Source organism: Homalodisca vitripennis, chromosome 1, assembly GCF_021130785.1.
Source record: "Homalodisca vitripennis isolate AUS2020 chromosome 1, UT_GWSS_2.1, whole genome shotgun sequence".
Lineage (NCBI taxonomy): Eukaryota > Metazoa > Arthropoda > Insecta > Hemiptera > Cicadellidae > Homalodisca > Homalodisca vitripennis.
The window spans coordinates 155376364-155399456 of NC_060207.1; the positions used below are offsets into that span (position 1 = coordinate 155376364).

General features: G+C 34.5%; 1 protein-coding gene across 5 annotated transcripts in view; it reads left to right on the plus strand.

Moving 5' to 3' along the window:
* Positions 1 to 23024, plus strand: part of LOC124374291 — a 1063620-nt gene extending 1040596 nt beyond the window's left edge. For all 5 annotated transcript variants that reach the window (XM_046832534.1, XM_046832531.1, XM_046832545.1 and 2 more), the window contains 9 exons: positions 2718 to 2945; positions 4198 to 4422; positions 6829 to 7132; positions 10534 to 10745; positions 12038 to 12343; positions 16894 to 17105; positions 19141 to 19377; positions 19715 to 20063; positions 21443 to 23024. In XM_046832534.1, the coding sequence (XP_046688490.1) occupies positions 2718 to 2945; positions 4198 to 4422; positions 6829 to 7132; positions 10534 to 10745; positions 12038 to 12343; positions 16894 to 17105; positions 19141 to 19377; positions 19715 to 20063; positions 21443 to 22267 (2898 nt within the window). In that variant the 3' untranslated portion in view covers positions 22268 to 23024. The remainder of the gene's footprint in view (positions 1 to 2717; positions 2946 to 4197; positions 4423 to 6828; positions 7133 to 10533; positions 10746 to 12037; positions 12344 to 16893; positions 17106 to 19140; positions 19378 to 19714; positions 20064 to 21442) is intronic.
* The last annotated feature ends 69 nt before the right edge of the window (positions 23025 to 23093 follow it).

Sequence of the window (23093 nt, forward strand, 5' to 3'; positions counted from 1 at the left end):
TAACTAAAACTATTAAATAATTTGATTATAATATATTTAATGAAAGCTATCATATAAAATAAGGTATAATAGATGATTATCCATCCTATTATATGGGGAGAAACACGTTTAAGTTAATTATTAAAACACTATGAATGTTAGTTTACTGTTATCCTTTTGTCCCCTGGTGTATATAGGTTTTAATGTTTTGTTAATTGCATTTAATTTGAACACTTTTATAATTACAGTTATATTTTTGTAACCAAACAAAATGCTTTAGTTCATGAAAAAACTATTTGTATCATTAAATAAATACAAATATTATTAAATATACTTCAGTTGTAATGTAAAATAACAGGTTTTTTATTTTAATTTTTTTATTATTTTGGCTTCAGCTCCTTTACAGTTTTTGACATAATGTTGCATTCATAGCGATTGTGTAAAAGCGAGCTACTACATAACGTAATTTTTGCATTGTTATATTGTCCCTGTTTTATTCTGTTGTATGCTGTAATATTGTACAAGCAGCATTTCTATGACAGCTACGTGTCACACAAGTAGTTCTCACGTTTTCTACTAGATCTACTTCCGTGGTCCTCTCTCATGAGTTTTACACCTTGGTAAATTTGTTGTACAGGTACTTACACACTGCTGACAGCTACTATGTGTTGCTGTTTTATGTCACATGTCCTGGAGTATTTTACAGTTGTATTTCTAGTATTTATTGTACAATGGAAATATGCAACACGCAAATAACCTATTGGCTTTGTTTGCGTGATGATGACACAGACACAGTTAGTGAAAATGACTTAGTGGAAGAGATGTCATTTAAAAGGCACTAAAAATAACTTTTTTACATAATAATTTATATATCAAAACTCTACAAACCTATTTCTATTTTTTTTAAAAAGCAAGTAGTACAGCAAAACAATATAATTTTATATAAAGAAATAAAACTGTTAAGGGGTTAAACCTGTACTTGGAAGTAAGACACAGACAGATAACAGTGTGTATTAATTTTATCAATTAAATACAAATTGATATAGAAAGAAAGTTCTCTACAAATTTCTAGTCGAACTTAAATAGAACTAAACTTTATTTAGTTACTTACTGAATTAATTTAGTACTAAATCAAAACTTCGCTTTATGTTCATTGCATATTAAATATTACATGATTCTTGAGCATCAAATTGATATTAATTCGGTAGGCAGAAAACCTTTTTTTAGTGATAATATCTATTTTAATTTCATAATACAAATATTGTATTCTAACATGTTTACTTAGTAAAAAATATGTTCATACAAGCATTTTATTTTACTGGTAGGAGGGAGTAACATTTTTTATTTCCTGAAAAACACAAAAAAGGTTGGTTACTTGTAGTTAATATGGTATGAACACTGTTCACCTGTTTTGATTAAAACTTGTTTATTACATTCAGCAGTTTCTACCACATGTTGTTAGGTTTTTTTTTACTTTTTTATAGAAATGAAAATAAAACTGAATATGATAACAATCTGCATCTCTATGATAAAATTTGCAAAATCACACTGTGACCATGGAATTATTGCCAGAACCCAAAACACATGTTAGAAATAAAAATTATGAAAAGGTACTGTGTTGCTTATTTTTGAACATAAAATTAATTCAACAAACCATTTTTATAGTACATTTTAAAACTTGTTTTAAACACATGCTAAGCTTTCTCTGGAAGTTATTAAACATTTGATTCTCATACAAATAAAATTTGCTCCGTCTTTACCAACCTTGTTAACATCTTATCTAACTACTTTATAAGGAGTCTTAGGATATCTTTTTCATTCACCAGACTACAAAAAATGTACGAAGATGGGAAAGTTGTTATTTAAAATTTTTCACATATGCAAAACAAGATTGTCTGATAGAAACATTTGTCATTATTCTTAAAACCTCGTTGTTGCCAAACAAAATTTATGCTTAAATAATTCATTTGCACTTTCATGAAGTGAAATAAGGAATGTCCACTAAAATAGAATTAGTTGTAAGACACGCTAATTTGTATGGTAGTCAAAATTTTAGTAAAGGTTAAAGATAATACTTTTTCACAGTTCATTCTTTTTTAGCCGAAGTCACTAAAACTATCAGAAATGCGAATAAATGTTATATTAGTGTCAGGCAACCAGGTAGAGACTGTATATAGCTAAATGTCATCATGTTACTATCAATACTCTGTGTGTGATTTGTCATTACACAAATCTAATTGTTATTTGAGAGTATAATGGTTAGTTTTAAGTGTGTCAGGCAAGCTAAAAAAGTGTAACCAGTAAACATTTTATTTTTTAGTACTTTTAACCTTTTTGTTTTACTCCCATTTAAATCATTATCAAAATTTGTGTAATTGATAGTCAATTTTTTATTAGGAGAAAGTTTTCTACAGTTTCACAAAAAGTCAGATTGTGTTCATATAAAACATAAATATTTGGCTCTTGACTTCCAGACTATGAGTAGATAGATGGATCAAGTGTAATCCTTAGTAAATTGTTAGAGAAAATTGCCTTGATCGTGTTAATTTGATACATGATAGGGTCATGATATGAAATGGCTGCTATGCAGTAAAATAATAATGGTGTTTCACGTACTCAAGAAGATCTGTGATGTGCTTCTCACATGTATCTTCATAATTTCTGCACAAAAACCTAGCTTCTGAAATTTGTGCACTTTTATAACTAACTCTTATAGTCTGTACCTCTCTCTGTTCCAGCGCCACGAGCCTGACCCGACATTGCGCTCACAGCACTGTCTCTCTTTCGAGGGGTTTGCCCGCTACATGATGGACAAGGAAAACTTTGCCTTTGTCAGTGAGCGAGTCAGCCCTGACCCCAATGAGATGGAATACCCTCTGTCTCACTATTACATAGCCTCATCACACAACACTTATCTCACCGGGCATCAGCTCAAGGGCGAGAGTTCTGTTGACCTATACAGCCAGGTACATTATACTTCACTAAAAGAAAAATGTTTATGGATTTATGAAGTACATAACTCTAAAAATTAACCTTTTTGGAATGTTTTATTAAGTTTTTGGAAATTAATCTAAAATATTGAAGCGTCAAATCTTATTTTATTTTAAAATTGTGTTAAAAAAAAAATAGGCCTATCTAGTATTTTATTCTGTTTTGATATCACTAAAACAATAAACACTGCAATATATTCAGCAAATTGAATTCAATCTTGCTACCTCATTCTAGGACATAGAATGATGTGATAGTTAACATTTTCAATTAATATTCTTTATAATTCTATATATACTTGTCCTGCAACTGAGGATAGCAGGTCTGGATAACTAAAGAGGCCCAGATGGAGAGAGAGGGTTGTTAAACATGTATTGGAATAGTATGATAATTTTATAATGGTTCAGGGTTTCATAATGAAATTGCTCTTTAATTTAGAGCTAAGACCAACTTTTATGTATCACTGGCAGTTTTTCACCTTCTGAAGTTAACAACTATTGAGGAGTCTGTGATAAATCTTAACAAACATATATTAAATTGTTATATTACAAACAATATAAGCCTTCATAGGACAAGAAACTTTTATTAATTTTATTTATCTATGTTGACTTGCAGTTTTATTTTAGATATATACTACATTAATAAATAAAATTATTTATTAACGGCATTCTGGATTGTCATGATCTACTGAATAACATCATACTGGTGGTTCCTCATGGTGGTAGCAATTAAATTTCAATAGCTATCTTCTACAGGAGGTTTCAACCAACAGGAGTATGACAAGATTCTTAAGGTTAAGTAGTGAAGTTGCCATATGGGCTGACTTCTTCAGAGTATCTCTTCCATCTTGTTGAATGTTTTCCTTAGTAACATCTAGCCACTAATACTTAGTGACTCATACACTGACATACACGAATTACTATATTTTTGTTGTTGTAGCTTGTTCTATGATATGTGTTTCTTGTTACATACTCATTGATTATTTTGTACTGTACAATGTTATATTCTTTAAGCAAATTTTAAAATCTTCTCAACCCACTTGAAATTTTTAATTTTTATATAACATTTAAGGTGTTATCTATGTAGATTGGTGTTCACCATGAAAATAAATACATTAATTAATTAAAAATATATTACTGTTTCAATAGTTGCAGAATCTCTGCAAGAGATATCTATCTAGCTACTTATCTCCAAAGTTTTGAGGTACGCATCTCATTGTGCTGCTTGCAGGTGTTACTGACAGGCTGTCGTTGTGTGGAACTCGACTGCTGGGATGGAGATGACGGCTCACCTCTTATTTACCATGGCCACACATTCACCACCAAGATAGCCTTCCGCAGCGTGGTGGAAGCCATTAATCGTAGCGCCTTTGTCACCTCACCATACCCTGTCATCTTGTCCATTGAGAACCACTGTTCACTCCAGCAACAAACACGGATGGCTCAGATATTTCTAGTACGCCACGATTACATATTACTTTCCACTATTCACACATTTGTTGTTTCTTTTGATTAAAGATGTGTTCATTAAGTGGTATTTTATGAGAGCTATTTTAGATGAAACTTGTAGAACGCCATGACGGTCCAAGCCTTGGATTCCAGTAGAATATACATGGACAAAACCACTGCCATTTTTAACCCTCAGATGGGCAAACACTGAGCCAGGAGTTGTGTGTCAACACTATTATCACAAATTACTTCTACTTCATCTGGAGCCTGGACAGAACTCAGACAGGCGATAGACCGGAACATAAGCAGCCGCAACTGCTATAACTTACACAAGTGGTTGAACCATTCTCTTGGTTTTGAACTATACGTTTTTTACACACTACTAATGAAAATTTATTTAATTCATTATACAGTTCTTCTTTAGCAAAGGTTTTCATTAACTATTTTCATTGATTTTTAATATTCTAATTGATTTTAATTTTACTTAATATTTTAGTTTTAATTTACTATTCAACAGGGATATGTAATTGTTATTTAAATTATCTTCACATTCAATTATGATTATTCAATACATCCCTGAATTTGTATATAATAATTGATTATATTATAATATTTTTTTATTAAGATTTTGTGTCCACTTTTCAAAAGAACAATTTTAAACTTTTAACTCTGATTTTTTTTTATATTTTGATTTGATCACTATACCACAAACTATGACTCCAATGTAGGATTTTTATATTTCAAGTGTTTATTAAGATAGTCTGATTTTTTTCACTTCCCCAAATTCTTTCTTACAAAGAATACTACCTCTCTTGTCTCATTTATATTTTCTGTCAGAGTCTCCTGAGTTGCAGTGGGGAAATGTGATTCTTTTACTATGACATCATTTTCTTAGTATGTTTTACAAATTTATTCAAGACACCTTTTTATGTAATAACGGAATTTAAACTTCATTTGATTCTAATGTTCAAATGAATACCTGAAAATAACCATTTATAGGGAAAGTTAGATAATGTATAGTGTACATGGCACTGATAAGAACAAATTAATACAAGGAATATATTCCTTCACCTGTTTTTCAGGTTTTGTCCACACTGGAATTTGTGGATCTTCCTCAGCTCTTCTATAGTAGCATCCCAAAATTACAGAAAGCTCCTGACCGTTTTGTTGATTTGATGAACATGTCTCATTACGTTATTGTGAAATTGTGCACTGGATTTTACTTTTTCCAGTTACTTGAAAGCAGGAGCGGCATTAGGGTAGAGCGCGGTTGGGCGACCACCCAGGGGCACCGGACGAAAAGGGGTGCCGGTAGCCTTTTTTCGTATGCAATTGAATTGCAGTTAGGGAGCGCAGAAGAAATCTTGCCCAGGGCGCTAGTAGTGCTAAAACCGACACTGTTTGAAAGGAGAAAATTAGTATCATTTATAGGATGTAAAGATTCATTTTAGTTATAATTTTCAACTCTATAATGCCTTACCTTGAGATTTCTAAAAGCTCTTTTATAATAATTAGGTAAAATCCAGGAACTAGTAGTCTTCATTACAATTTCCTTGCATCTCCCTGGAACTTTCATTACCTTTAAGTACAAGGTTGTTTACCTACCATTGTTGCCAATGTACTTTTACATTATTGTTATATTAAGTTCAGTATATTATTGTTCACTTCAAGTTCCTGATTTCTTTCACAGAGCAGGATAACCGTGCCATCATCACACATCAGTGTTTAGCTAAAAGTTCATATGAGCATAATTAAGTCATTTGTATTCAGAGTAAACAGGACTTTACAAATAATCTTTGGTACACCAATATTTGATATCTAGATATATAACACTTCTTTATCAACTATTACTTTTGGTAATGTGTTAATTTCTATCATTTCCTTTCATCCAATGTTACTCGGTTATACAGTGTACATACAGTCCATTTATCACAGAAAGCTGCAATTTATCTGAGAGATGCTCAAAGTTAAGGAATTCAAAGACCTTGCTTTTATAAAGTATGAATACAGTATTAATGTGGCAGAAGATCTAATGAGTTGTAATGAATTAATCATCCATTCAGAATTTAAATTCTTATAAATGTCAGTAGCTTATTAATTTGTATATCATAAAAATTGTATATACTCAGAATTAATTTGTAATATTACTAAACATTATTATTCTTCATTATTAAGTTATTAAATTTAGGTTCTTCAGTATTGATATTAAGTGGCTGTATTTCATTATCATGTTACAATTTTTCTAAGAGCTCAGACATTTTTTTTAATCTATCAGTTTAATATGCATTTTTTTCATCTATTAGAAGACTTTGCATATTTCTGCACTTTTATCTTCGCAATTTGATAATACCACTTTAGCTGTTAAACTATTTATAAATAAAAAAATGTTATTAATTAAAATGTTTTGTTCCAGACTGTTTTTGGGGACAAACTGGTGACAAAATTCCTGTTCGAAGCAGATTTTGGTGATGAACCCCAATTGCCTTCCCCTCTACAACTAAAGTACAGGATATTGGTGAAAAACAAGAAGCTGACAGCTGAGATCCCAACATGGCCAGTACAGAGAGGTCAAGGAGCACGTGGAAGTCAGCGTCCTCAGCAGTCGGGTACAGGTCGGGCATCTTCAATTATCTCTAATACCAGTGGAGGCTCTGTCAATGATGACTTCAGTGATGATGATGATGACGATGATGATGATGAAGATGAGAACATCGATGGTAAGCATTTTTATTTTCTCATAAAATAAATTAAAGCTTAAGTTAAAATGATACAGGTTTAACAAAGAAATCTACCAGTTTTGCACTCATATTAAGCAAAAACTGAATTAATTATGAAGAGTTTCAAAGGCATTTTTGGAATGCAAGTGCTTGTTAAAACATGGTAATGAATAAATAAGGTAAGAGTATGCCACACCATGTGTAGTATAACAGGCTTCACTGAGGTTGCTTGCAAAATTTCAAATCTACAGATCATTTCATTCTTGAGGAGACGACCTGTGGATAGATAGACAGAAAAGAAATTTTTACATCCCCTTGGCTGACAAAAGAGAAATTGTATGAGTCCTCTGAGTGACTTCAATGACACAACCAAAAACCTTTGTTAGATATGCACTATTACAGAACCCATTCTTGTCTATGTAGAAACATAGTTTAGTGGGACCACGATAATCCGGCACTCGATGGTTCGGCAAACCCGATAGTTCGGCACCCGCAACCCGCAATTTTGTGAGAGCTAGGTACAGTACAGTAGTTCTATTCGCAATCATTCAGGCGAAGTCGGGATAATCTTGACAGAAGCAGGCGGATGAGATTGAGCCCTGTCACAGGCATTCTGGTTAAACCGAGCCCTATAACAAGCGTTTGGAAGAAATCAAGCCGTCTCAGAAGCCTTTTGGAAGAATCGGGGCCAATGAGTACCACTACGTCATTTGGACAATCACACAAAAATGAGATCATCTTTGTTTTGCGGCAGTCAAAGTGCGTTGTTTACTGAATTCCATATGTAGTGCTATGGTAGTGTACGTGCTCATAAACCATTTTACAGTAGCTACAATAATTTCTTAGTGTCATATGCTGCATTTTTTTTACAGTGAATGTTTGTGGTGTAGACTAAATATGTTTTCTAAGCCTAAAAAAGTGCTTCTACAACAGTAAAACGAAAACATGTGACATTGTCCATCGAACAAAACCTGGGCATTTTGAAACGATTGGAAAAAAGGTGAGAAGCGAAACACTATTATGAAAGAATTCAATGTCTCATCCTCCACTAAATACGACATTAAAAAACACAAACTTCAATAATTAGAGAAATTTATTTCACAATCTGTTTCTGACAAAAGTCTTGAAAGACAAACTTTGATAAAGCCTCAATTGGAAAACTTGGACAGTGTATTGTGGACATGGTTTAGCTCTAAGCGAGCAGAGGGTAAGCCAGTAACAGGTAACAGGGCCTTTGATGATTGAAAAGGCCATATTGTTTCAAGAAGAATTGTATTTGCCTGAAAATGAAATCCCAGCTTTCTTGAAAGGTTGGCTTCACAATTTTAAAACTCGTCATGGTAGATTAGATGTTTCTGGTGAAATAAAATCTGCTGATCTGCCTGCTGCGAATGAGTACAAATTAACATTTCAAAAGCTCGTCTATGAACATGGCTTATCTCCCGCTCAAATTTACAATGCAGACGAGACTGGTCTTTTGTGGCATTGTTTACCGAACTCAACCTTGGCTGGTGGCTACGAGTCTAGCGCAAAGGGTTTCACCAAAAATAAAGATAGACTCACTCTTTTAGTTTGTGCAAATGCTTCAGGCGATCAACTCCGTTCGTTATTGGGAAATTTAATAAGCCTAGGGCTCTGAAAACTGTGACTGACTTACCTGTTATTTACGATGCTCAATTGAATGCATGAATGGAAGGAGGACTGTTTAAAAATGGTTTTTCCAAAAATGGTATGGCACTTTGGTCTAACATGAAAAATGAAACACTACACTTGGCATGGCAAAAGTTATGGCTAAAACTTATGGAAACAAGTAACATGCCAACTGAAGATGAAGATGTTGATGACTCTTCAACCGGCTACTCTCAAGTTGTTGTCGATGCTATTTCTTGTAATCCGAACAATCCACTGAGTAGCTTTTCGGGAGAAGAAATTTCTGAGTGGATTGATGTGGACAAAAATTAGCCCATAGAGGAGGAACTGAGTGACGCGGTCATAATACAAAGCGTTTTAACTCTTTCTTTAAGCGTTTTAAGCAGAATGAGTATGAAAGAGAAGAAAGTGACGAGGAAGAGTCTGCTACTCAAATTACAAGGGCCGATGATGCTTCAGAAGCCTTAAACAAACTTGTTAAATTTGCAGAGATATTCAAGCACTATGATGCTACTGAAGTTATGCAGCTTCATAATATAGAGAATCATTTTTTTCAAAAGCGCAATAGTTCGAAAAAGCAGGTTGACATATTTTTCAATGTTTAAAAGAGCCCAAAAGAAGACACGTGATGTCAATACCACATCGTTGACAACTCCCACTCCTTCAACATCTGGGACTTCTCGCTTTGCCACAACACCAGTGTTAGCGATAACAGACAGTGATTCTGACTGAAAAGTACAGTACTGTGATTTACTTTTTAAAAAGTGTCATATAATTATCTAATTTTTATGTTTTCTAATGTTTGTGTGGTGCTTAAAGAGTTCTTAAACTAATAAACACCCAATAATAGATCATTTTCTAATTCGTATATACTTATTTATTGTATTTCCATTGTTTAAACCATATTTTAAAGTAATACCTTGATAATCCGGCATTGCCAGATCACCGAGCTCGCTGGATTATGAAGGTTTTACTGTTTTATGGAAAAATCAGAGTTTACAGATGAAATCTTTCTCGAGATATCTTGCCATATGATACATTCACCTTTTTTTGTTCATTAAGTTAGATTTCATAGCACTGTTAAAATAATCAAGTGAATATTTTTCCAGAGCTCGTAAAACTTGTACTTTAATGTAAAATAATCCTTAATTATACTTTAAAATGTTAATAAACATCTCTTTTACAAGGTTTTATCAGCAGTTCCTCCGCCTCAGCTGAGCTCTGTTTTACCAACACACCAATCAAATTTTACATTTAATTACAGGAATAAGCAAATAGTAGCATTTCCATCCAAAAAAGGCTGTTCAGACATGGATGAGGAACATGCCCTATAAGTATTTCTTCCAAATTTAATACAATAAATTGTAAAAATATACAAGTATATGTAGAATATTCCAAAAACTATCTATATTAATAAATAATCCAAGATGTCACTATTGCAGGTAAGCCATAGTTGAAGGCAGTCAAACAGTTTTTTCAGCCATTGCGTTTAGTGCATGTTCATTAGTTCTTATATATAATCAATTACAGTTTTATAATTTAATTTGTCCTTGGAAGATAAATCTACTGTAATAAAAGTTTTTGGATTGTTCACAAGGAACTATTTTAATTATATGAATCTCCGTTTCATGACATTTGCACATTAAACTTTAAAATCAGTATATGCTCTAAAATTTAAACACTAGATTTTCAATCCTTAATTGTTTTATGAAATTGTTTTCCATGTAGTGATACAGTGTTTATATTCACAGGAGGAACTACTGTGTGTCCTCGGACAGACTCAATGTCCAGTCACGAGAGTGCTCAGAAGACCCCACTACGAGGCCAGGGTAAGTCCCCTGCAGCACCGCAAGTGGATATCGACTGGAGTGGATACATGGAAGATGAACTTAGCCTGCCTAAGGCCAAGAAGCAGAGCAGCCAAATAGCCAAGGAACTCTCAGACCTTGTTATTTATGTCCAGGTAATATGAATTTCAGTTATGTTAGAACTCACTGTTATCATTTAAAAAACACAAATATGTTAACTCTTAGACACATATAAGGATTTTATTAAATGTATACAGCAAACTGTAGCCTATGTAATTATTGAATCTATGATTAATTAATTCAAAATCATACCTGTTGAAAAGAAAGCTGTAAATATTATTTCAGAATTAAATCCCTCAGACCACTGAAGACTCAATTTTGTTAGTTCAGGAAATACTGATAGTAACCAATATGTATATATTTTATTTGGAGATGTATATTATGAAAAATCCAGGTAAATTAAACTTCAGATCTGATACTCATAACTATGATACCAGGAATCAAAATAATCTAGAAATTGAATTTCTAAGTAAAACCATGAAACAGTCACAAAGTAGTCTGATTAAAAGTTTCAATAAATTACTGCCATTGGTTGATAAACATGACTGAATTTTCAGAAAGAAAATTTATAGGTGGTTACTGGTTAATCCATTTAACAGCCTTAAAAGTTTTTTGCAATTGGTCAAATTGCTTTTGAGAATTGTTTATCCCTTAAACAAGAGTCCTATTAAAAATATTGAAAACATTAAAAGTGATATTGTCATTAATAGTTCACCAATATAAAAGGTGTGCATTTCCACCTCTCCCCCGCCACTCACAAGTTGATGAAAGTACATCTTTACCCTGTTTTATTTTTAGGATCCAGATGAAAGCACTTGGCAATGTCTCTTTGATTACTGTAAAGAAATATGTTGAAGGAAATGTTCTCTCTGCCTCAATGATTGAGGCCATGTAAATGAAGGATTTACCACTTTAGCTAAAGGATGTAGGAAGACATATAAGGTAGACCTCACTTTCTGATTACAATTGCAACATGGAAATGAATAACTTGCAGGCTCTCCTTTACTACATTTTATGTTTAGATACTTCTTTATGGAAGTTCCAAAATTCAAAAAGGGAGCAGTGCAGTGAGATTTTTCCAAAAAACAGTTTACTATGTAAAATAACATAAGAACAAAGTTCATAAAGAAATCTCCTCATTCTTAAAAGATTCAAATTTTTGTTTGATTACGTTCTTATACAAGATTCATATCTGAAAGGGTATATTTAGAAATTTGATTTAAGCAGGTTTATGTGATTGATTACTGGTAAACCAAAAACCACATTGTACAAAGTGCTAATATTCTAATGTTATAGAATAGTATGGTTTTGTATTTGTTTTTTGCATGAATTCCATTATTAATAATAAAAAATAATTTTTTTCTTCTACATTTTTGGTGATTTGCAGGCGATCAAGTTTCGGGGGTTGAACACAATCAGCCCCAACAGCTCAGTGAGGTGTAAACAGCGAGCTGCTGTGGTTGCTGCTACCACATCGTCTGCTATGCTCAAGAAGGGGAGTGGGAGCAGTGTTACCCTGGCCAGTTCTGGCAGTCCAGGAGCTAGTGTGGTAGATTCTCACTCCAGTCACTCCAAGCAACGACCCAACTCTAATCATCCCTGCTACCAGACATCCTCTCTCAATGAGAACTCGGCTAAGAAACTTTGTCGGAAACAGCCGCATGCACTTGTCGCCCACACTGAAACACAGCTGGTGAGAGAGAAGTTGTTCTAATCTTAGTCCGATAATTTTATTTTAAAACTTTGAAATTCTAAAAATAATGTTTTTAATGTTACTATTAAGAAATTAAGACAGTTATATCCATTATGAGAATTATATAGACATGTACCCTGAACAGTGGCGTAGCGAAGGGGGGGGGGTCCAGGGGGTCCAGACCCCCCCGAAATTTTAAGACATATTAAAGAATAAAGCATGTGAGCAGGAGAAAAAAAGGACGGTTATCATTAACTCTTGTCTACAAACATTAAATTGATTGATTTCACTGATTAAAGTGACCGTTGTTAAAAATATAATTGTCCTTTTCGTTTAAATCATAAAGTATCAAACGATACTTTTTGGGCTCGGTCTTGTTCGGATAGTGTAGTGTAATCACGGTATTTTCTATAGGGCACGGTCCACGTGACGTCGCAAAGTAACCTGAACCGTAACACGGCGAACAGTTTAAATTAGCGACCACTTTCGTTCAAAATTCGTCGTGGGGGACGTAAAGTGACTACATAGAATTAAGTTATGACGTTGATTTTTAGGTGTCCATTAAACTGTAAAACGTGCATATAATTATTGAAAAAATCACTTTCTCGGGTCGGAAAATACACTTGAAAAAACTCTACTGATTAGAACTTCAACTAATTTGGACTTCAATGATTGAGGTAAACGTAGGGGTTTTTCGATTGAGTTAGGCGACGATTTTTTGTTATCATTAAAACTGTACACCATAACCTATATAATTAATCGAGAAAAAAAATCACTTCCGGTCGGTAAATACCAAAGAAAAGCTCTCTACAGATTCAAGTTTTGCCGATTTTGGATTTCATTGGTTGAGTTGGTTGAGGTAAAATGTGGTACTTAGGATTATGTTAGGACGGTGATTTTAGGTATGAATTCAACGCCGACTAATACATATATAATTATCGAGAAAAAAACAATTAAATCATTTTAAATTTTGCGACTTTTCTTCCTATGGAGTTCCACAGGGATCTATCCTTGGACCAGTCTTGTTCCTTGTGTACATCAGCAGGCGGAACTCATCGCTCCCTGAGAGGGAAAATGGTCCAGTATGTTGGACGATACAACGCTCTGCATTAAAGCTCCAACAAAACATGAATTTAGAAATCATTTCCTTTTTAGAACTGAATTCATGTATTCAGTTTTTTTCTAAATTAAATCTGAGGACCAACAACTCCAAATCAAATGCCATAAATTTCTGTTTGCGGCAAAGAGAGATTGAGGATCGCGCTGCTGTGATGGCGGACGATGTCCTCATAGAGGAAACTGATTCCACCAAGTTCCTCGGAATGTATTTTAATCGAAGTCTGACTCGAGACAATCACATTGAAAGTACCTGCTCAAACGGTTTCTTCAGGCATTTATGCTCTACGGAACCTTTCCAAAATTTTGCTCCCGGGATGTACTAAAAATGGCCTACTTCGGCCCTGTACACCCCCATCTAATGTACGAGTTGAGGCTATGGGCAGGCTGTTCTAAATACAAATTTGAGCGAGTATTTAGAAGTCAAAAGAAAGCTGTCCGCATCATTTCAAAATTGAAATCTCGAAATTCATGCAGAGATGCCTTTAGGGAGCTTGGATTGTTAACTTTGCCCTGTCTCTACATCCTCAATGTCGCCCTGTTCTGCCGATTTAAGTGCGAGTTCTTCCGGGGCAGGGACGAATATCAATACGGGACAAGAGGCAGGGACAACCTTCAGTTACATCCGCACAGAACAGCCGCATTTAAACGTTTGCCATCCGAGGTTGGTGTTAAGCTGATCAACAAGCTCCCTGATGAAATCAAAAATTTGAATGAACCAACAAAATTAATAAAGCTCGATTGAGACACTTTTTTTGTGTCGAGGGTGTTTTTATTTCAGTGGAAGAGTTTAAGATGATCCCGCTGGAATGAAATTTAAAGTAATTCGATCATCCTCTATTTCTGGTGGTAAAATTTAGAAGATTTTAAAACGTATGGCTGTAAGTATGTATCAGTCTTAGGAATGAGTGTGGACTGTGTATGAACGGGGGCAATTTAAAATAGATATACATATTTCTAAATAATTTAATTTGACGATTCTATGCAATTTTTATTATTGTTGACACAATAAAAAGTATTATTATTACCTCTGGTCGGGAATATACCGAGGAAAACCTCTACTGATTCAGATTTTTTACGATTTTGGGTTTCACTGGTTGAGTCGTTGAGATAAAAGTGGTACTTAGAATTATGTTAGAACATTGATTTTAGGTATCAATTGAACGCCGACTAATATCTATATAATTATCAAATAAAAATTGAAAAAATCGCTTCCGGTCAGATAATACACCGGAAAAACTCTACTGATAAGAAGTTCCAACTACTTTGGATTTCACTGACTAAGGTATTATTTCATTTTCCTTAGTATATTCCGATCGGAAGTGATTTTTTTTTCTCGATAATTATATATTTATTAGTCGGCCGTTGAATTAATCTCTAAATTCAATGTCCTAACATAATTATAAGTACTACTTTTACCTCAACCACTCAAACCAGTGAAATCCAAAATCGGTCACAACGAATCAGTAGAGAGCTTTTCTTTGGTATTTATGTGATTTTTTTCTCGATAATTATATAGGTAGTCGAGTACAGTTTAATGATAACAAAAAATCGTCGTCCTAAACTCAATAAAAAAAATACCACGTTTACCTCAATAACCGAAGTCCGAAGTAGTTGAAGTTCTTCAGGTGTATTTTATTTCCGACCGAAAGTGATTTTTCCGATAATTATGTACTCGTCTACAGTGTAATGATACAAAAAAATCGTCATTATAACTCATTCATAAATACCCCAATCAGTGAAATCCAAAAGTGCCGAACTTCTAATCAGTAGAGATTTTTTTTCCGGTTCATTTTCCGACCGTTAGTTTGATTCTGTACCCCGAGCAACGCTCGAAAATCGCCCTTCTTTTCTAAAGGGTTTTTTTCGGGCCGTCATCAGTGGCCCAATGTCCCCCCCCCCGAAGGAGTATTTCATTTTCTCTACAGAAATTTAGTTTTGAGTCAATTATACGCTTGAGTGAAGCTCTGTTTTGATCTTTTTATTTCTTATCCAGTGAATCCAACATCACTTTGGTGCCTTCTACTCGGCCAGAATCGAACTTCGTAAAGTTTCTGTAGCTATACAAGAAAATTTGTGGTACTGGAGTTGCTGTGAAAGTTTAATTTTGCCTATTACTTCTTTCCACTTTCTATAAGACGTAGTTACTAAAGCTCCATATTTTTGGTATTTACCTTTTACCAGTGAATTCATTGGCAAATAACAAACAAAACGTCCCCCGGATCCCCCGGTTTTCGGACCCCCCCCCCCCCGAACGAAATTTCTGGCTACGCTACTGTACCTGAATGTTATTGTTACAACCATATAACTATAACACCATATAAAATTTTAAAATTAAGATTATTAAACATAGAAAGTTAATCCTAAAACAAGTATAATTAAAAATTCAGTATTCAGTTTGTGAAAATTATTATTTTACTTTAAACTTATCAAAAGTTTCCTTATCAAAGATTCTATCCAAAATAATATACTGTACTTGAGTTATAAAGGTATTTCTTCCATTGATAATAAATGAATTCAGGAATTAATTTTAGTTATCTAATGTCCATAATGGTTCAAAAATGTGTTTTAAGTAAAAGAACTCATTTTAATGAAATTTAAAAAAATCAGCTTTGACAAAATGAAAATAATTGACCAGCACTATTAAATGTTTTAAGTAGGGATATTCTTTACAAAATACAGTAGTCTCTCTATAGTCTGGCCCTGCACAATTCTTGAATAGTGTAAATATAGTAAAGGAAGTTTATCAGACATTTCGGTGATTTTATTTTTTTTCTTATTGTGTCATTCATAGTTTATTAGTAGTATATTAAGTTGATAAATTTTGTACTGTATATTTAATTACAGTAACACAGTGAGGTTGTACTGTACTATGACTTTATTTGTGACTTGAAATATTATATGATTTTGGAATCTGAATTTTATTACTTTTGTATTACTATTTTTTTATAAATCAGCAGTTGAGTCTTATGAACAAAAATTTTTTAAATTTATCAGTGATTTAAAACATGGTCCAGACCAGGTGCGTGTCAACGAAATTTGACTTTTTGGAGGCTTTTACCAAAAAAAAAAAAACATTAGGCTGGAGTAGTACTTCAGGTCAAAAAGTGTCAAAAGAAAGAATAACATTTATGCCATATGCTAACTTTTTTATTTTAAGACTCTATTGTACATCTGTATGGTAAAAATTGACTTTTTGAGTAACAATTCATTATATTGCGGTATGTAATTTAAACATGTTTTTCAATTGAACTCCAATAATACGGCTTTTAGACCATGTCTGGTCTGAATTGTGTCGAATTATTGAGGGATTATTATATCTTGTCCACAATAACTCTTAAAAAAAATAATTCAACCAATACATGATCAACATCTAAATGGAGCTGAATTCTTCATACACAACATGTCTTCAATTTTTGTAACTGTCTGTCTAGGTACGGACTTACCCAGCAGGAATGAGAATTGATTCATCGAACTTCAATCCAGTAATCTTCTGGGCTTTTGGCATCCAAATGGTGGCCTTGAACTACCAGACAGATGATGCAGCTTCACATCTCAATGCAGCCATGTTCGAACAGAATGGACGTTGTGGCTATGTTCCCAAGCCTCCTGTCATGAGAGATCGGGCTCATATGATGTACAGAAGGTAAATCACAAATTTTAACCAACCAATTGTGATGAATGTATTAATGAAAGTACATTCATTATCAGATTAAAACATGGTTACAATATTATTAAGTTTAGTAGAACTAAAAAGTAAAATATACACATATAAAATAGATTATAAAAATAATACTTTGACACAAAAATAATAAAAGCTAAAACAGGAAAACAAGAAGAAGATATTAGTAGGAGCTTGTGCATAGACCTGAGTGAATAAAGATTAACAGGTAGTCCATAAAAATGTCTGGACTGTTTAAAAATGAAAAATGGTAAAAAGATGAGTAAAGATATAATTATTAACTCAAAGAACCAGTATGTTAATAATAGATCATGGATTTTTTTTTTTTAATGTCTTTAAAGTAGTATAAAGTAGTAAAAGGAAAGTGACGTATCAATTAAATGTAATTCAAAATGGAATCATTGTAATAATTTAAAAAAGATTTAGTGACAGTTTAAAAATAAATATAAAAAGATCAATCTTGTACAATGAATACTTTGTCATGATTGAGTGCAGGGATCAAAATGTAGTATGGGTTAGTTCTGGATACGTGGTGTATATTATGGTCTCAGTACCAGTAAAATCTATATGAAATGATAAATCGTCAATTCTTCCTTTAATATCTAAAATATAAGTTTTATTAATATGATACATATTGGAAAGGTTGATTAAGATTTGAATACTGCATATTTGAGATATGAACGCAATTTGTTATAGAAAAGGTCATACTGAATTATAGAAAGCTGTGATGCCAGTTTTCTGGGAATATTTAGAACAGTATTTATGCCAAACCTTCATCCAAACCAATCTTCTGACAATTTCAGATTGTACTAGGTGGAAATCCTTTTGACAAATGAACAAATGAAGGTGCTAAAGACGTTTAAAGAAATTGCTCTATAATAAAATTCAAACAACAGAAAGAAGAGTACCCAAAGACTCAAATGCACAATATTTTTTTCCTAAACAACATCTCCAGCAATAATCTTACTAACTGTGCCCCTACTTTTTTCCTCACTTTAATAATCCAGTTGACTTTACCTGTGTCTGTTGCTATGCTAGTGGTGAGCATAGTTTCTTGAAAGTTGTACAAACTTTAATATCATTACAAATGAAATTAGAGGTGACAGTTATCCCATACCTAATATAAATTATCTGTTATCCTTAGTTCAATTTCATGTGTAAGTACATAGATGTACATACAGAACACACAACAATATTTTAATTTTTTTACTACACAACCATACGCCTCGAGTAGCAATATAGATTCCTCCAATATCAAATTTATGACAGTGACTTATGACAGTGTTTAATGAAGCCCTGCATCTTCATGGTATATGCACGTGGTCTGGACTCGAGTTCCAAGCACGTTAGTCGAACCATACATAAAAACATACTCCTAGTGGAGAGACATTAGGATCTGTACCATAAGAGAGGACAAACAGTAATCCTTTGAAATATAACTTAGTTATACACTAACTTTACTGGATTCTGCTTATTACTTAAATATGCCACTTGTATAAACAATAAAGAATAAACATCTATTTCCTCCTTGATCACAAACAGTACAAATAATACTTTAGTTTCAGGAGAATTACCCGATCATTGTTACCATTAGCGCAATCGGGGCAATTTATATTATTGCAACTGATTATCATTATTGTACTCACATACAACACTGAAATAGGCATCTATCTGTAGCAACTACTTACATAAAAGATGCATAAATTAAATTGTGCTTGAAAATGTATAAAGTAATATACCTATAATAATGTAAAAAACTAAACGGTTCATTAAACAAATAACATTTTTACATTGTAGCCTTGGAAATGGTAATGTCTAAATGCCATTGTAACATGTAGGCTATATTATATTGAAACAGGATGTTGTATATTGCACAAACAAGAGGCTTATGGTCTGCCCGTACAGTAGATATAGTACAAGTTCATTGATAAAAATACTAGCCTTCCCCAAGCTAGAAGTGTGAACGGCTGAAAATTCTTATATGTATTGGTGTCATTAGATTCAATCCATGGGAGAAGGAGTTTGATGGACTGCACTCTTCACATCTTATCTTGAACTTGATATCTGGGCAGTATTGCTGTCCCATTGCCCCCACCACACCTCCTGCACCCATAGTTGTGGAGGTTGAACTGGTCGGTATTCCTGTTGACTGTAGTAAGCAGCGCACGAAAAACCCCACCCGCAACTATGTCAACCCTGTCTTCAACGAGACCTTCTTCTTCAAAGTTATGTTTAGGTAATTGAGACTTTTAAATCCATATTTTTTTAATACAAAGTTCAAACGTAAATTTAATAGATACATAGACATAGTATTATCTCTAAAACCCACTTCTGTTGATGCCTCAATTCACACTAATCAACATCCTTCGTTATAACATTTTTATAAAATACATTAGCCCTACATACAAATATTTTGGAAATTCAAAAATTTGTCCTTCTTTCATTTCTCAAAACATATTGTAAAAACTCTAAGACTTGATAGCTTAGGCAAAAGTACAAAATTTAATGGAACGTGTCCGTACTTAATGTGATATAAGACATATAGATTAAAACATATTTCATTGTATCTGCAGGGATCTGGCTTTTCTGAGGTTCAACGTGTTGGACCAGAGTACGAACCATATTTTAACGCAGCGAGTGATGCCACTGAAGTGCCTTCGCCCTGGCTATCGCCATGTGCGCCTCCGCAGTGCACAGAACCAGCCACTGCCGCTGTCATCGCTGTTTATCTGCTCGCGCACCGAGGAAGAGAGCCTAGATGGCGCGCGCGAGGCCAGAGGTGCGATTCAGGAAGTGCGACCAGACGCCAGCACACTCTTGCCTGGCGTCAAGCGTCGTATGTTCTTCCTCATGGTGTACGGAGTGGTGCCAGATGAACCTTACACCATTCTCAAGATAACCCAGGAAAGCACAACGCATGAGGTAAGATAATGAGTTGAGACAATTATATTATGTAGTAAAAACGTAAAATGTATATATCTGATACATCATAAAACTAAAATATACTATCCTACTGATATCTTTTTATTTATTCTTACGAAATAAATGTAGCAATTACAATGTTTGTCTTAAAAATAGAGAACGTTTGGACACTATACATATGGTGTACCCAAAATATCACCAACCAATAAAACTGCTCATTTGTTGCTCTCATTTAGGTCTATGTCATACGTCAGCTCGGGCGTCCGTGCTCGGAGAACGTTGGATGGGTCCGTTCCGTTCAAAGGCCGTGCTAACTGAGTACGAACGACCCGAGAACACTATTTGTACTAAAGTTTGAAGGAGGAGGAGTAGTATAAAAACAGTACGGTATTCATTGAGTTCATCCTATTTGCGAAGGAAACCGACCATTTTAAACTACCATAGTATGTCATCAGGTCAGTCTATGATCAGGTCTAGTCATAGCTCAAGAACACCTGCAGAAGAGAACACGATCTTGAGATGTTTAAGTCCATCTTACACGTTGTCCGTGACAAACTGTTGTGTATACTATACAACTCACCACTGCTTGTAGAGTGTTGCGAACATGATGACTAGACGGTTAATAAATATACCAAGGTGTTCTATTAAGAACCATTAGGAATATATGGGTTAATGTGCCATTTTTTCTACGTGGAATGTTTCAGCTTAATATTAAAACTGGTTTCACTTTACAATAAAATACATTTTAAACGCTAAGTTAACTGAGGTTCTACAAAAAATTGTTTTTTTTTATGACAATTAAATTTTTATAACACTGTTCACTTCATATTATTCTTGGAGGCTACAGAATGTATACATTAAATAGATATTCTGTACTGCCCATGGAACGATCGACAGGCCCATGAAGCAATAGTCGCTAGACTCCGACGGAGCCGAGAAACGGAACGGGCCCGTCGATTGTTAGCGGATTCGACGGGCCCGACGGTTCACCACTAGTCGAAGAGTCTTCCGTGTATGTCTGCGTGACGTTATCGTGTGACATGCTCCATATTCCTCAATGGCTTTCTAAAAGCCGACGGGACGGGCTCTTATCGTTAAGCTGCAGTGTGACATAGAGCCTACTGTTACTGCCTCAGTTCACATAGAGGTTAGCTGGGATGTAAATGGTTAATTGGGCAACTCAAGAAATAAAATTCGAACTATACAGAGTGGTTCTTTATTAAGACACTCAGTAGAGTATTGGTTATTAATGTATAATGTATTGGTTATTATACAATTATTAATAACTAATATGTTAACTCTAAAATATCACGGGTATATGAGAAGTATCTGAATATTTTTAATTAAGTGATTATATGAAGATGATGTTATGATTCCAGGTGATCCTGCAGGCTCTGACGAAGGCAGGTGTAGGCTCAGAACGCGCAGGGGATTATGTATTGGTAGAGGAAGTAGCAAGAGGCTGGGGTGGAAGAGAGAAGGATATGCCAGCGAGTCAGCGCGTGTTGGACCCCCAGGAGAGACCCCTGCAGGCTCAGGCACAGTGGCAAGGAGTCGGCAAGTTCCTGTTGAAGCGGCTGGGAGATGATCCCAGTTCCAGAGCGTGGCTCTCCTCGATCCGTTCTACTCGTAATGTCAAGCAAGCTCGCACATGGGACGAAGCCGATAACTTCCTTGTCTGTGTTTATAACGTGTCGCCGGAGATACCGTACGCCATTCTGAAGGTGCCGCTGACAGCTTGCGCTCAAGATGTTCTCGCGCAAGCCCTTGTGAAGGCACGGCGGTTGGAAGATCCCGTGAGATTCGTGCTAGTGGAAGAACTCGAGTGGCAAAACGGAGGAAACCGTGTGCAACGAGTGTTACCGGACGAAGAAAACATTTTCAGGACTCAAGCGCATTGGCAGACTATCGGTAGGTTCATTCTAAAGGAGAGAGAAGTTCGGAAGAGTGGCACTCTGAGGCCGGCCCTGGACAGATTGAGTAAAGGGTTGAGTGCAACCTTGAGTGACCCTACGACAACGGCCAAGGCCAAATTCCCGCTCAGTGGGCTTGGGCGGCGAGCCAGTTCTCGAGAACCTGTGACCACACAGCGAGAAGTCCACTCGGAGGGTGAAACTCTCAGCGACGACGACGGGGATCTTCGCACCGCTGTCGCCAGGTTAAAAAGGGTCTCATTAAGAAAGCTCAAAGTCTGGAAGTCATGATTGTTAATAATCTGCTGCTTTACTGGCTCTCTCTAGTAACAAAGACAATACTGTTCGGGCCCTTGTTATCCCTAGTTTGTACTTGAGATTAAGAAATGTTGTAAACTATTTTGAGTATAATCACAAACTCTAGTCATGATCAAACTCTCTGTGATACTATACGTACTAATAAAAATGCAACATTGTTTACTATTGCATACTATTTTTATTTAATTTATTTTCATTGTTTGAGTGGCTACTATGCTTAATCTTCCTCTGTTCACTCTGAATTGTACATTACACATTGCATCAGAAATATGAATTGTTGATAAATGAAATATTGTTAAAAAAAAGATTTTAGCTCTTGTACCGAGACATTGCGTATTAAGTTTGAAATATTTATTTTTTGTTGATATTTGATGTACTGAAGTCGGAATTGTTAAGACACTAGTCAGCTAGATGCAGTGAAGAGAATACTTAATCTAAAACATGCACAAAGAACCTGTTGTTGAGTGACCAAAATGCGGTATATTAGATCATAATCTCATGTCAAATTTTAAAACTTTCTAAGAAATTGTTTTCATTACTAATAATATTTTGTATTTTGATGTTGGCATACTGTAAATAATTATTTGCAAAACTCGTAACTCTAAAGCTTTATCACATTGTTAACCATTCACATATCCTTGTTAGAATGATAAGCACGTCATGCCTTGTGACTATCTGGCCCTTGCCTGACCAATTTCTCTTTACATTAAATGCTGATAATTTTGTTTTATTGCTGACTTTTATTAACCCTACTTTTCACGTATAAAATAAAAATGTATTGAAAATTACCCCACAACAT